Genomic DNA, 16,774 nt, shown 5'->3' on the forward strand with positions numbered 1-16,774 from the left:
CATTTAATTGCCAACAAAAGCCTTCATCAGCTAACTAACAAAGGATAATGCATCTATGTGAACTTCTGCAGTTAATCCAGGATGGACTTCAAAGACATGAGTCATTAATCTTAAAGTTAATAAAAAAAATCCTTTCTTTTTATTTTTTAAAACACTGGACCTTAACGCTTACTTAATTTACACATTTAAAACCATGACTTGCACTGCACTCAAATAACTAATATTGGCATTATTCATGTTGTTTAGCCAGAGGGGAACTGGCCTCCACAGTGAGCCTGGTTTCTCTCAAGGTTATTTTTCTCCATTAACCTACATCTTATGGAGTTTTGTGTTCCTTGCCACAGTCACCTTAAGCTTGCTCACAGGGGTTCTAAATACAATTATTATTTAATTATTTAATTTTAATACACATTTTACTATAATATTTAATCAAACCTCACAATGATCACTGTAAGACATTATAGATATTACAGTTTATTATTTTTTTTATTTATTTATTTTTTTTATAATGCATGATTTCCTGTAAAGCTGCTTTGAAATTATGTGTGTTGTGAAAAGTGCTATACAAATAAAAATGACTTGACTTGACTTCTTATCTAAGAGCAGACAGTGCAGTGTAAGTACAGCAGTTTAATTATGTTTTCTTCTGAACCATGATTCTGAGTCTGTATTAGGCCAGTAGCATCTGATCCACTGAGAGAGGCTTAAGGCCCGATATACTTCTGGAGAAGTTCCTTTTCGTTATTTGTTCAAAAAGTAAGTTCTAAAAAGCCAAGCAATGGTATACTGTTTCCAAACATTTAGACACCCTCCATACCGCTGTGGGAGGCATTTAGAAGTACATTTAAATATGAGGACGCTACATTTAAAACCTTAAAAATGTGTTATCAATGACTTTATGCCTCATTCTATGAGTAGACTTCACATGAGGTCAATAAAAGATTCCATTTTAATCACCTGATGATGATTTAAAGTAATATATGCAGTAGAAAATGTTTCGTTTGTCTTGTTTATGTTCTGAATTCATGACGCTAATGCTAACGCTATACGTAGCCATTATATGCACTTTCACACTGTTATTGTGATTTATAATAATGACACTGATACTATTGCAAAGATAAGTGTATAAAAGTGATAATGGTCAGAATAAAGACAAAAGAATGATCATAGGCATATCTTACTTTAGACAGATGTGTGAATGGCTTTCACTGCAGATGGCATGAGTGAATGGGCACTTGAGAGTATTTGAGAAGATTTGATTCCTTTAGTAGACTAATTAAACAAAAATAAATCGCATGATGTGGTCTTGGAAAATATCTCTGAGCAAACGATCGTACAGATGTAGGCAAGTTGTATCTGGTCGCTAATAACTCTACACGCCCATATGTTCATGTTGACTGATTTGGACTCACTAAACAACATAAACAGAACTTGCTGTCAGCATCAAGGTAGGTAGAGCTCTAGATCACATCTACCGATGACATGGACGAATAGCAGTAAGAAGGTGTTTTGCTGTTGAATAGAACTTTTCTTAAAATTTAGCCCCAGCAAGCTGTTACAAACCACCAAAACGAACGCAAAAACACCTTTTTGGCCAGATTTGGTTCGAAATGACATCACACCTGTTCGTTCTTTGATATCGTAGGAAGTATATTGAGGCCTTTAGAGTGCAGTGGAATCCGTCAGATGGACTTGCTTTTGAGGCAGAATTTGCATACAGTATAATTTGAAATTTTGCGGTAAGGGTAAGCCTCCATTCCTGCTGTTTTGCCTATAAGTGTCCTCGCTGCATGGTTAAAAATAAGGGGATATAGCTGCTTTACCATCCTACTAGTGTGTAATCACCATTGTAACTGTCTCCTCTTTAAGAACTCATCAAATGGTTATTTATATGTATTTATGAGGTATACATCATGAACAACTGCCTACATTCTTTATGAAAATAAGAGTTGATGTTGATCAGAACATTTGTCTGTATCATTTCACTCTGTATGCTGAAAGGAATTTATTTGGAGCATATTTGTTTTGCATTTTGATGGATTTTCTCCCCTTATGGTTCACAGATAGCACCTGCAGCAAAAAAAGGTGTCTCAACACAACTAGAGTTTTCTTCTCAGCACAGATTTGTATGTTCTCTTTTCGTGCGGGTGAGATTCAAGGGAAGCCCCCAGATTCAACGCTTCATTCAGTATGAGGTTTTTAGGAACCAGCTGTATGAAGCCAGCAGCAAGAGATATAATCTCACTGAAACAATAAATATGATCTGTTGAATATACTCCCTTGACTGTACCCATACACAGTGCACAGATTTACAGGTTGAGAAATCTTTGATATGTGCGTTAGAGAAATATGTCTCTTGGCAACAGTCTAGTGGAATGCATAAGGAGATATTTGTTTATCGGATAAGCTTTTTATACAGACCTATGAAGTTTGTTTACTGTACAATAGGTGGTGTTAACTTGCAGAGAATGGGTATCATTATATTAATGCACCATTACCACAGGTTAAAGTCGAGAGGGTGGGATGCATGGGTGATGTAAGTATGATCACCCTCAGGACTTTGTTAAATGCCTCAACCCCCCAATAAACATGATTTTCATGTAAGCCATTACATCATAGTTTGGATCTCATTTTCTGTATTGTTTATTTATATATAGGGGGCTCTGTTTTAATGGCCTGACTGTAAACAGGATGCCTAATGGCTAAAACTGTGGGCTTGATTAGAGAGTGTGGACTTGATGTATTGAGAGAGTGGGTAGAAAAGGATGTGGGTCGTTGGTGGTGGGGTTTGGGGGAAAAGCAGACAGACAGTGTGACCATGTTCTCTGTGAAGTTTGGACTCAGTGAATTCCACAGTGGGGCAATGATGCAACAAATTCTGCCGCCAGAGAGAAAATGGATTGAATAGAGTGGAGAAATAATGATCCCTTTGATGACAACTCTTGTGTAAAGTTACCCCTGTTCTCTCTCTGTACTCTGTGTTGTTGTAAGTACTCTACCATATGGGCCCATACTACACTGCCCCAAAAGCCCTAATATGATCAGCCTGAAAACATGCTCCAAAAATAAAAGCAGCCTGGCACAAATAGCCCTCTGCCAGTACTGTTACAATTTTGTTGATGTAATTGACATAAAGTAATAATTTTAAATTATTTATTCACCCTGATGTCATTCCAAACCTTATGAAGTTATTTTCTCAGTGGAACCCAAAAGGAGATTTATGGTGAATCTTCAATCATACTTAGAATTTTCCATAATACAACAGTACATAGTGACTATGGGCTGTAAAGCTCAAGAAGTACTAAAAAGTAGTCTATGAAAGTAGTCCATCAGACTCATGCACTATATTCAGTATTCAGCTCTCAAATCAAATATGTATGTTGGACATTAATAACATCAAGCATCAATCAGTTTGTTTACATGCACAGTTATCATCGAGCTATAGTCTTCATCTGTCTGTCCAAGTATAAATGACACAATGCATACTGGAATATTTGAGGTTGCACGTCACCTCTGAGCAATTCCGTGACATTTGCACTCTTAGTGAAATTTAACTTCTCATAGAAAGTACTTATTACCAGAATATCAAACCATTTGTTTGTATAATTGTAAACCTTGCATATAGAGTACAGACATCAGAAAGGTTTCAGCCTAGACTGTTTTGTCCAATTTAGATTGCATTACTGACATAACAAATTGACATTTTGTCAAAATTGTTAAAAAATTATTTGATTATTTACTCACCCTCATGCCATCCCATATATGTGTGACTTTCTTTCTTCTGCTCAACACACAAAGATTTTTAGAAGAATATCTCAGCTCTGTTGGTCCTCACAATGCAAGTGAATGGTGATCAAAACTCAGAAGTTCCAAAAAGCACATTAAGGCAATATAAAAGTAATCCATACAACTTCAGTGGTTAAAAGTCTTCTGAAGTGATATGATAGTTGCAGGTGAGAAACAGATCAAAATGTAAGTCCTTTTGTTACTGTAAAATCTACACTTTCACATTCTGTATGCTGAATTCTTGCCTTAAGTGTGAACATGCAATAAAAAGCTAAAGGCCAGAGACAAAAAGAACATGCACAGACACACATACACAAATTGACAGAGCCCCAACAAGACAGGCCCAGAGCGCAGTTGCTTGCTTTGAGGTTAGGCTATAAGAGGGTACCCAAGAGTCCTTCACTTTAAAACATGCAGCCATGCCGCAAGCATGCTTCAGCTCTCACAGCCATGGTTAGAGGAGCTGCTGGACTGCTTTACCCTGAGGAAAGATGGTGACTGTCAGCTTCATGTGGCAATCTGAGGCATTCCTGTGGCATTGGGAGGAGGTTACTGCTCTTCTTCAGCCTCAAGCTGCCTTGGTAAAGCCTAAAATATACTTCGGTTACACAGGAATGCTAAGCGTGTGCGTACAGGACACGTGACACAAAATTCATCATCAGCAGAGTGAACGTGGCCCAATTTTTCTAACGTGCACACTAAGAACGCGCAGTATGTGCATGTGCCTGGAATTATTTGCACTAATTAGTGGGTCAACAAGGTGGAACCACTCACAGTTGTGCCTTTGCTGTCACGAAGAAGTGCTAGAAGAGGATGTAATTGATGCTAAACATCAGGAGATGAAGGCAGAAACAAAAACAGTGGACGTGCACATCAAGAGTGCGTGTCTGAGGAGGTCAGGAGATACCTGCATTTGTGTAACTCGAGTCTGAAGGAATATAAAGACATCTTCATGGGTCTAAACTCCTGAAGAGAAATAGTCCAGTAACTCATAGCAGTCGTAGCACGTATGTGCCAACTGCCTATGCACAATCGAATAAAGTATAATTTGAAAGACTAGCATTCGAATGTACACAGATGCTAAGCGTTCATCGGAGTATACTTTGGCTTAAAGGTGCAGTATGTAAGATTCAGAAACCCTTGTTATTAATAACACCTGTGGCCGTTAAGTGAACTACAGCCAGCTACCTGTTGCTCGTGCTCACGCTTGTGCACACACTCCATAGGGACGCGAGCGAGCATCCAAAACAATGACGTAACGTAAGAGACTGAACGTGATTCACTGGCATCATGCTGACAGATGAGGTAGCATAATTAAAATTACACAGTTCTACAACTTTGAGACTAAACTTAAACTACATATCAGCTAGCATAGCATACTGATACACAGCTACATACTACCGAACTATACCAGACAGTTTACTGTTGCACTGTTATGTTGCACTATTGTATGTTTTGTATGTCATTTGTTGTACTATGATCAAGAAACCAGCGTATTTGCTTAAATTTATCCTGTATACCTGACTTTTAGTATAAAGAGAAGATCATTGAAATTATTTGAAAGTTATAAAGCAATGTAGCTTGCAATTCGTCAGCGTTAGCAGGCAAGATCAAGATAGCTAAAATTACACAGATCAATCCTTATGGCACTATATTTCAATGCTTTGCAGTTACGTAAGCTTACCTGTCCAATAAGAAGAACACCAATTCAGGGTCGGTTTTGATCCCTAAAACTGAATGAAGGTCCCTCCAGGAATCAAATACCCTGCCAATGTTCACTCTAGTTTTCACTCGACCACGTTCCCACTTAGCCAGATGGGATTCAGTAGATAAAGGTTTTTTTTTTTTTTTTGGCTTACTCTGAGTTTGTGTCGGAGTCAGTGTTATGCTGGGAGCCAGACGTTTGCTGAATTCCATCTCTAAGATAACGTTACCTAGTGTTGCAGACTGTCTGTTGATGCAGAAGAGAAGCACTGAGGCAAGGCTCTCAGGAGTGTGCATAAACGTCACATCCTTTGGATTTTCCCGGTAAAAGCGACCCGCTCCCTTTGCATGAAAATAAGTCTACAGGCTTTAATAGGCAACCTAGGAAGTCTGGGAAGTTCTCATTTTTTAAGTTGCGTTACAAGCCATTCACACATTGGCAAAAAAAAAAAAAAAGGCAAATATTACATGAAAATTGTTACATATTGCACCTTTACAGTAGGAGGACCGTTCAAACACACTGTCCAGAGCCTGAGAGCTGAACTTCTATGATATTCAGCCCTGTGGGCCACAGTATGGCTGCAGTAACATTGGTTTCAAAGAAGATTTTGCCTAAGTGCTCTTGTGCTAACATTTTTTCATATGGCTGCAATGAGAAACCGCTGGTCCCCAGCAGGAGATGCTGGTATACAGGTGTTCCTACCAAGCTTGTTAATTACCTAAACCAGCAAACCTCCTTTGGAAGAACTTGATCACAAAGACCATGCTGGTTGACCTGAATTTTTTTTAACAACATGGCTAGACCAGCACCAAACCATCATAAACAAGTTGCAAATGGCCTGGATATTCAGGCAGGTCTAAACTGGTTTTCTCAGCAGGGAAGTCAGTTCAGATAACAATTTGTAAAGCACATCAGCACAGCTGTGTGTTGTCTTATTCTCCCTAACGTTTAATATTCAGAAATCATTCCTGTTGGAAATACAGACAAGTCCAAGCCATGAATGGAATTGCATCCCAACACTTTTACAGCTGTCTGTTAGCCTGTGATTCAGTCAGGCATATCACAGATAACACAAAAAGGCATTCTACCTCAGAGTAGATCCTAATGCACATCATATGAAACACATCTCACCGGCCCCTCTTCCAAAAATGCTGAATGGCTGTCATTCCTTTCGCATGCTGAATGCTTGCTGAGGCACATCTGTTTCTTCATTTCTTGCTCTCTCTCTCTCCCTGCTTCCATGTTAGCTGTGCTAATTGCTGGTTGTTTCACCCAAGCCCACAGCACAATGGCAAGTTCTGCCAAGGCCCCAGTCGACTGCACCAGCTGTGTAACACCAAGCCGTGCCAGCCCAATGGAGTGGACTTCCGAGCTCAGCAGTGCGCAGAGTACAACAGCAAACCCTTCAGGGGATGGTACTACAAATGGAAGCCATACACCAAAGTGGAAGGTATGGTAGATGTTTGTGCCTTAATGCATTAATTGTACACAAGAGCAAATGTCTCATTAACAGTTAGAGCCCTTAATTTAATGCTTCTTAATTTACTGGATGTGTGTTATTGACTTGTTTTAAAAGGAGGAATGCTGTTTAAAAATGTATATTATAAAAAAGATAGTTACAACTCTAAATTCTGATTTGATGAGCCGTGTTCAAAGCCATTGTAAAATGTCTATTAAATGCACACCTGCAATGGCTCTCTCTCTATATAATAGGGATATTTTACCCCCAAAATTTGAAATCTGTCATTATTATTCACCCTCATGCTGTTCCAAATGTATATGCCTTTCTTCCATGGAACACAAAAACAGATCCTCAGTCACCATTGATTTTCACTGTATGTACAAAAGATTCAATGAAAGTGAATGGTGCTAACATTCTGCCTAACATCTTGTTTAGAAGAAAGTAAGTCATATGGGTTTGGAACAAAGGGGGTAAATTATGACAGAATTGTTTTATTTTTGGGTGAGCTATCCCTTTATTGCACAAGTATCTATGTTGCTCAGTTGGAATAATGAACTATATTACTTATTATAATTAAGAATAAATTTAACCGTTTATTGCACTATTGTACATTTGTCTTTGATTGCATCTAGCCAAATAGAATACCCCTTAACATTGTAAAATCACTCTAACACACAGCCTTTCGAAGCTTCTTGCTTTAATAAAATATAATGTAAATATGATGTCTGAAAAGAACTAACAACAAACCTCTAAAAAGCATTCATTTTTGACCTTGTACACTCACTTTCTATCATATGTGACTCGGCAAGAACAGGTGTGGTTTTGAAAATGTAATCATTCCCATTTGTTTCTGACAAAAATATTTATTGAGATTGTTACTTAGGCCAAATGTATTCATCTCACATAATATGTGTTGACTGAGGCATGGATGCATTTGCAATGGAAACATGTAGCCACTCGTTTATTGAGTGCAGTGCACTGATCAACCCTGTAGGCAGTACCTGAATAAGAACCATTGAGACGGTTTATATATGGGTGTTAAGGGACTGGGGTTGAAAACTGAGCAGAAGCAATGGAAAAGCAGTAGGATAAGAAAGTTTAAGTACCGGCCCATCAGTTTTCTTTATACTGAGAAAGAACAAAGGAGGAAGTACTGAGCTGTTTCCTGGGGCTTGGACAGAAAGCCCTTGTCAGTGTACCAAGGGGTGCCAGTTGGGTGAAAGGAGCTGTATGCTCTAATCAGCAGATCATATGTGGCCTCGGGATGCTTTCAGTGTCCAGTACAGATACTGGGAAGCACTTACCCCTGTATGACTGGGCTTTTGGACATCAAATTGAATTAAGCCCTGACATATTCTTTTGTTAAAAAAAAGAATATGAAAGTTATTTCATATGCCTCCTTACTTGGCATTACTCAGAATTAATTGGCATTAATTAATTTATTTTCCCCTGCAAGCCACTGTGGTTGGTAACATCATTGTTGATGGGCGGTATTTAAATGAAGCATTTTACTTTGAAGTCCATGTACAAAGAATTAAAGTTGCCCCTAAAAATATTTTGACAGTAAGCTACACTAGATTTCAAGGGGTATTTAAATCAAGTGGTATTTTATAACAAGTGTAGCTGGTGGGTTGTGAATAAACCACACAGAATACAAAAATATCTTTTGGGGTTTTATTCTGACGGCTGTTTAGCAGAAAAAAAAAAAAAAAAAACAGCAGTCGATTGGGCCGTGTATATATTTAAATAAAAATAAAGAAAATAAAAACAATGAGATGCGGTACAATGAAAAACGGAAATTAAATATGGTTCAACGAAATACGGTAGAGGCTAATGTCAAAAGAAAATACAAACAGGACATTAGCCTACCCATATGCTTCAGCATACCTCCACAGCATTTTATGCATTTAACACATGCTTAAATCACTAAAAAGCATTTTATAAATTTTTAACCAGGCTTTAAGGACGTGTAATAGTTTAAAACAATAACATTCTCATTACACATGTTTTTACATATAACACGTATTACACTTATTCACTAAACTGGAAAACACTCTGGGCTATAAATTATTAAACACGATATGAATAATACTAAATTTACACACCCAGTACTTATATGTTCAGAAAACGTGGTCAAACTCTACACATGCAATCCATATGCATCCTTAAAAAATTATCCATAACAAACACTAAACTTAAACATATGACTCTTCTGAACACATATTTAATGGGATTTATAAGCATCTTGTGTGAAATTTGATATTTACCTATAGTAGTATCAACCAATGAACAAACCGGGAGCTCTCGCACAATGTATGTTCTCAAGCTGTTACGTTTCATGATATTAAGAGAAGGACCCAAGTGCAGATAGGCAACAATGAGCTTTTATTTAATTAAACAGAAAACATACAAAACCAAAAACCTCTCAATGGAGAAAAAAACAAAACAAAACTAGAATAAACACAAAAAGTTCTGAACTGACTGGAAAGGCAAACACAGGCAAACAAACAGTCCAGCATAGGACAGCATACACAGGAGCTAGTATAGGGAGAGAAATCAAACAGGTTAACAAGGGGTAGGTGAAACAAATGAACTAATAATAAGCAGACAAGGAGGCGGGGTATGACACAAGACTGAGAGACATGTGGCAATATGGAAACAAAAGAAAGCCACACACTCTCACAGACACAAACACGCAAATGACACGAGCGCATATCACCAGAGACTACAAGGCAACATGCGCCCATGCCAAACGACAGATGAGACGGGGCATTTGTGAGAGGGATCAGCCAAAAATAAACAGACACCAAGACAGAAGCGGCCACACCCCAGCACAACACGACAACAGATCACGACCTGAACGTGCAGTGCAAAGCGAGAGACAGACACAAACAATTGACACCAGTGCATGCCGCAAGGATGACATAAGAGCAATGCACTCGTGCCAATAAACAACATGACAATGCCAAAAGGGCGAGCCATGCATTCTCACACAGACTAGACAAGACACTAAACATGAGTGTCAGAGTTCAGCCACAAAGACAATAAAAACATTATCAACAGAAGTGGCTGAACCCTGACACACGCTTCTAACACGGGAGAGTGCCGGAAAGCAGGTGTCGCAAAACTCTGGTGATGCAAAAATTCCGGTCTTAAAGGGCCACGTCCAATTTATGACTAGAGTTAAATTACATGAAATTTCTGCACATGGCTACACAAATGATGCCCCCTCTAACTATAGTTAATGTAAAAAGCTTATGAGTTTGAAATCCAGAAAATGTCCATAGACTTTTGTCTAAATTTTAATTTCAAACAGTATCTGTTGTTTTAGAATTTTTGTTCAATATTTAGCTTTACATTTTTATTTATTTATCTTTTATTATTTTTTATAAATGCATTTTGGTTTAATATTTTGTTATCTAATGCAATGACATTCATACATTTTTAAGTGTGGTTCAAGTGTCAAAATATATCTTTGTTTAACTATACAGGTATGTAGAAGTTCTAATATGTTCCTAATAGGAGCTAAATCATTTTTTAAAACTGTATATAATGTATAACAGAGTTTGTACCTGTACTATCTTTGCTCTGAGGGAGAGTTGGATCTGCCCCACTTGCTTTCAGCTTTATGGGCCCATTTGTAACAGTGTTTTAAATTTAAATGTGTTCTGTGGGCATGTTCAGCATGGTGTGCCTTCCAGTTATTACAGGGCCAGCCACAACTTTTTACATGCTCAGAAAGTAGAATTTTACGGCAGCAAACATTTGCATTGTGATGCCTGATGGGAAGACAAGTTCTGTATTTTTGATCATGATGACTCCTAGATATAATGCATTTTAAAGTTGAAGTGAAGAAGTTACGTCTACTCTTGATTACTTGTATTCTAATATAATTTACAGACTGACACAATTCCAATCGTAGCACCTAAAAATATTTGTGTTAATGTTATTATTATACTTAGAGTATACTTACAGTAATTTGATGATAGAACAATCCCATGCTCAAGCTTAAACTACCTTAACCATTTGAAATGTGACATGTTTGAGTTATCAATAGTATGGGTTTGTGCATGTCTCTCAAACCCACATAATTTAATCAAGATGTGATTGTTTTCCTTTTGACTTAAAAGTCCACATGCATTTTTTCACAAGTTCACTGCACAATATGTCCTCATACATAAAACTCAGTAGGAGCACACTGAGAGTGCAGGTGCACATTTTCAGAGGATTCTGCTTAAACTTTTTCCATATAATCGCTCTGGATCTATAACATCTAATGACCCCATTTATCTCCTATCTAGAAGAGGACATCTGCAAGCTGTATTGCATTGCTGAGGACTTTGATTTTTTCTTCGCTATGTCCAGCAAAGTCAAAGATGGGACGTCTTGCTCTGATTTCAAAGGAGGCGTGTGCATCAATGGGATATGTGAGGTATATGAGGATTCTGACATGGTCACATTTCTGGCCTCACATTTTGCATGGAAATTGATTGACATAGCCGATTTGACAGGCCCAGTGGGCAAAACTGAGCATGTAAGATTGACAAGTTCACTTTACTCACTTTTCCTGTTTAGCCGGTGGGCTGTGACCAGGTGTTAGGTTCAAAGGCCACTCTGGATGCCTGTGGGGTGTGTAAAGGAGACAACTCTACTTGCAAATTCTACACTGGCCAGTACACCCTCCAGCACAGAGTCAATGGTAAGTCCCATTAGGGATGTGCAAAACTACATATTTTCAAAATTCACTAGTCAGTGGGTTGTCTGAACGACAAGTCAACTAATCAGTCTGAAGGAAGGTCTGAATAATTATGCTTTTTTTTTAGTTGACCTAGTCTGAAGGGCAGCGTTAACATAAACAGCATTCTTGTGGTCAAAAACAGCTAGAGGTCTTGAGACTCATTTTTAAAAATCTCACTACATGACCTCACTAATTGGTTGTTGGACGACTAGTGGATCATTGTTACCCATCCCTACAAAAGGTATTTGTTGAGGATGTTCTTTTTAAATCTTCTGAACTTCTCTTCTCTTAAAGGAATATTCTGGGTTCAATACAGGTTAAGCTCAATTGACAGCATTTGTGGCATAATGTTGATTAACATAAAACATTATTTTGACTTGTCCCTTTTTTCTTTCTCTCTCTCTCTCTCTCTCTCTCTCTCTCTCTATATATATATATATATATATATATATATATATATATATATATATATATATATATATATATATATACATACACAGTGTATATTAAAAAGATCTGGGTTACAGCAAGTTACTTACAATGGAAGTGAGTGGGATCAATCCATAATTGTTAAACTACTCACTGTTTCAAAAGTATAGCCACAAGACATTACCAATATGTGTGTTAACATGATTAATGAAGAAATCGTTTACTAACCTTATATCCAATTTTACAACTTCATTGCCGTGATGAGGTAATGGCGTAAACCCCAAAATGACTGTAAAAATGTTTATTTATACAACTTTACAGCTCAAATAATTCACAAGTTTTAAATGAAGAATTAATTTGTGCTTTTATAAATTTGCAAGCTTTACATTTCTGCCTTTAAACCATGCAAAATTGTCCCCTTTCACTTCCGTTGTAAGTGCCTTACTGTTACATAGATTTTTGCTTTTTTTTTAAAGGAACGAGTCGAAAACATTTTTTATGGTAATAAACATTATGCCACAAATGCTGCTGAATGAGCTCAACTTGTATTGAACCTGGAATATTCCTTTAAGAACAGATTCATGAAGAAAAATCAATTAACAGGCATCGGAGAGAGACGGAAAACAGGATGAAATCATTATAAAATAATAGGAGGATACAAAAACTTCTAAAGCCTATAATAACAGATAATGATAGTTTAATATAATGATAATTTAGGACCATAGAGACCAAAATAATCCAAAATTTACCTGCAGCGTGTTTGGCAAGCCTGTAGGGCACTTTAGAGCTCCTCTCAAACATAACAGAAAACTGTGTTTTTTTTTTTGTTTTTTTGTTTTTTTTTTTGTTCTTTTTGGAGCACTTGCACTGCACTTTTAAGACAGAACTCATCGCTCTCCTCTTACTGAAGAGGGTGATAATGCATGAGCTCAAAGATGTGATAGATCAACCAACAATGACATTCTATCATCATTATGTCATCCTTAGGAATTTCTTTCTTCTGCACAACACAAAAGATGTTAGGCAGAATGTTTGCCTCAGTCAACATTTCACTGTCATTACTTCTTTTTTACATACATTGAAAGTAAATTGTGACTGAGACCAATACTCTGCCTAACATCTTTTGTTTTCCATGTAAGAAAGAATTCATATGGGTTTGAACCCTCAACATGAGGGTGAGTAAATTATGACATAATTTTCACTTGTGGGTAAAACTATCCCTTTAATGCAAAAACTGCTAAAATGAGCAGACATGATTGAAAATCTCTTTCTTTTCTAGAGTATTACCCTGTTGTTATGGTTCCTGCTGGAGCAAGGAGCATCAGGGTACAGGAAATGGAGATCTCCACCAGTTACCTGGCTGTCCACAGTCTGAAGCATGGCACCTACTACTTGACAGGAGATTGGACAGTGGACTGGCCGGGCAAGTTCCAGTTCGCTGGCACCACCTTCAACTATCAGCGCTCTTTCAATCGGCCTGAGAGTCTGTATGCTGCCGGTCCAACTAATGAGACCCTGCTCTTTGAAGTGAGTCACCCCATCCCCATCTGGCCTTACACCTGTCAGGTGACAGGGCCTTGGCAAGAGTGCTGTGGCCATTCAGTCAGATGAAAAAAAGGCTGAGGGACAGTGAGTGGGCGAGAGAGATGATAATCAAATAAGGGAAAGAAAGAGAGAGAGAGAGAGAGAGAGAGAGAGAGAGAGAGAGAGAGAGAGAGAGAGAGAGAGAGAGAGAGAGAGAGAGAGAGAGAGAGAGAGAGAGAGAAGAGAAGAGAAGAGAAGAGAAGAGAAGAGAAGGAAGACAAATGAGTTGAATGGCCAAACTAACGCCTTCGTTTGGGATTAATTGCAGGCCAGAACCGACATGGTCGGACTTTCATCTCTAGTATGTAGAGATTCAATATCAAACAGAGCGACAATGTGAATGGCACTAAGATTTGATCTCTCTGCACTGCATGCTCTTGCTAATGGGCAGCACAGTGCACCTCTTATATGATGAAACTCCCACTGTAGGGTGATGAGTGTAGGCTCAGATGACCTTTGAGTTTAAGGCATACTATGGGCACTTCATATATTTGGATACATCTAAAGAGCTTAAAAGAATGGGAGAAAATCAGATTTCAGAAGAAACACAAACTTTTATCGAATTTTCACACACAGATCAGTTCTAATGACATTTATACTATAATCTGCTTGTTCCTGGAAAGAGAGATCTGCTGTACTTTTGTTGTTTAAGTCTATTGTTGACTACTCACTCCTAAAAGGTGACTTTAGGTAAAAGAGTCAGAACAAACCCAGTCTTGTTTGATTTGCATGTATCACCACAATCTGCTGCAAAGTTGCAGTGTTTATGTGAAATATTTGGTGATTTCATAATTTTAACTCTCTGGAAGATCAGCACAGAGGGCTCTTATGCACTTAACAGTGTTACATCATGCTTAAATCTCTTAAACTTAAATCATACTTCCAAATTCCTTTTGTTATCAGCACCTAAAGCTGTTATAAATACCATATATCCATTTGGCCTTGAAACTATTGTGGTTTTCATTGTGTAAGTTGTATTAACGTTTGCCATGCTTCATTTCGCACTCTTTCATTTTGATCTTATTTACTGGCCTTTGATCTGCACTGCTTTCAACCTGTGCATTACGTTTATGCAACATTCCTCTTTAGCCCATGTACTGTGGATGTGGGCTGGCCTCCCTCTGATCATTAAGTTTTCCCCAGGGTGGGCAGTGGTAGCAGAGGTCTGATTTGCAGATGAGTTGGCATTAATCTCTCTAAGTATGCTCTGTAATTTCAAAAACAAGAGGAGGGTAGAGAGAGATTAAAAGATTAAGATTTCTGCACTTGAACTCAATAGATCGTAGAGGCTTGGTGTCACGATTTGAAGGAAGGGAGGAAAGCAGCTGGTCAATTAAGCTTGGCTGGATCTCTTAGTCTTCCCTGTTGTGTAAAATGGATACTCATGCTTCAAGACCCTTACTATGCTAGAAACACTTAGGAAAATACATTTTCAGGAATGTGAGGGTAAATTTTGATGTGGTTCTAGAGGGTTGTAATCTGCTCATAAAGGTGGATTGAAAGACACTAGACATAACAGAAGAGTTCCCTTCAACTTGATGTGGTTCTGTTTGAAACACTAGAGCAGATTAATTTGGGTATTGACATTCTTGTGGCACGATTCAATGGGGTCATGCCAGTCCAGAGTGATGGATTGGGCTTTTGCGCTGTGCGGTGATGTGGTATCAGCGCTCCCATTCATCAGTCTTGTCAGTCTTTAATTTTCTCGTTTCTTCATGTCGGTGCTCGGGAGGTACTACTACCCTTCTAACCAGGGCACAGATGGATTTTTATGTTGTAATCCTATACCTAGTGCTTGATAATGAATCTGTCCTAGCATCATTATTGGGCCTGCTGCTGTTCAACAGAGTTCAGTAATTACCCCAGATTTTCCATCATCATTCAGATTTGCGGGGTTGGAAGACAGTGAGAGGCCATCTAGAGCTAGACTAAGGCCTGTAACATATTCTACACAAGTACGTGAACGCAGATGCTTCTAGCTAATCAAGCTTGATTTTGTGAATTGTTGTGTTTCCAAAATATGTGCCTGACTGCAATTTATAATACAAAAGTTTCCATCCATTTTGATACAAAATGTTTCCATCCATATTGCAAATTTAATTTATGCAAAAAATCTGGTGTCTGATGAACCAAAAGTGTCAATAAACTGCTCTTGTCCACAGTTTAAGTTTGTATTTGACTAATTTGCTCTGCAGACTCTACACAGGCTTTGGCTCCTGCATTTCAGAATGACCAGACAACATTTGAGATGCTATGTTGATATCAGTCTGCTATTTAGTCCAGTCATGAACAAATTATTCAATCACATGACTTGTTGAGGCTAAATCACTTTTTTTGATGCACATCCGCATTACTATATACAATTTATAGTTTAAAATAATCGGTAAATGTGTTTCCATCACATTTTATGCACATCTTCATATTGAATAAAATGTATTAACCTCAAGCAAGCACATACATTTTTATATGCATTTTGAAGAAAAATAATTGGTTTGCATTCTCTCATTAGTGTAAACTATCTGCTTTCCACAGCAAGTTTCTTCTTTTAAGTCAACTACTGTCATGGCAGAGCAACAGTTTGAAGAGAATATTGCTGAGCAAATAAGTTAAAGTCAATACATTTATAGCTACTTATCTGAATAATAACACATGTGGTTTTATGGCACAAACCTTTGAAGGCAACTATTGTCTCCCCTTGAGTACTGAGGTTTGTTACCGCCACAGTAATGCAAGAACATATGTTAAGCATGTTCAAGCTGACCACACATAAAGTATGTGTTTGGCCTAAAGCTGGTTTAGAAGCACATAAGATAAAGCAATTATTGCAACATAATCAACAAAGGAACACACAGGAGCATCAAATTATTGCATTTGCAGTAGTTGGGTGGGGAAGGATGTTTTGCATGTTGATAAATGTTAAGACATTTTTCAGCATTTTGATTCTTGTTGCATATGTTTAAGCTGAAACTCAAGCCTTACTATGTCAAAACACAGGCATGGTGGTGTGGACTCATGCTAGACTTGACTGTTGACCTTGGAGTTTCCCCATGTGTTGTGTCCATAGTCAGAT

General features: G+C 37.9%; 1 protein-coding gene across 1 annotated transcript in view; it reads left to right on the forward strand.

Annotated features, from left to right (window-relative positions):
- Positions 1-16,774, forward strand: part of LOC127441719 (A disintegrin and metalloproteinase with thrombospondin motifs 18-like) — a 77,698-nt gene that overhangs the window by 34,735 nt on the left and 26,189 nt on the right. The window contains exons 13-16 of the mRNA XM_051699363.1: positions 6,769-6,941; positions 11,255-11,385; positions 11,529-11,652; positions 13,400-13,647. Coding sequence (XP_051555323.1) covers positions 6,769-6,941; positions 11,255-11,385; positions 11,529-11,652; positions 13,400-13,647 — 676 coding nt within the window. The remainder of the gene's footprint in view (positions 1-6,768; positions 6,942-11,254; positions 11,386-11,528; positions 11,653-13,399; positions 13,648-16,774) is intronic.

The sequence above is a fragment of the Myxocyprinus asiaticus genome, chromosome 1, assembly GCF_019703515.2.
Source record: "Myxocyprinus asiaticus isolate MX2 ecotype Aquarium Trade chromosome 1, UBuf_Myxa_2, whole genome shotgun sequence".
In the NCBI taxonomy this organism is placed as follows: Eukaryota; Metazoa; Chordata; class Actinopteri; order Cypriniformes; family Catostomidae; genus Myxocyprinus; species Myxocyprinus asiaticus.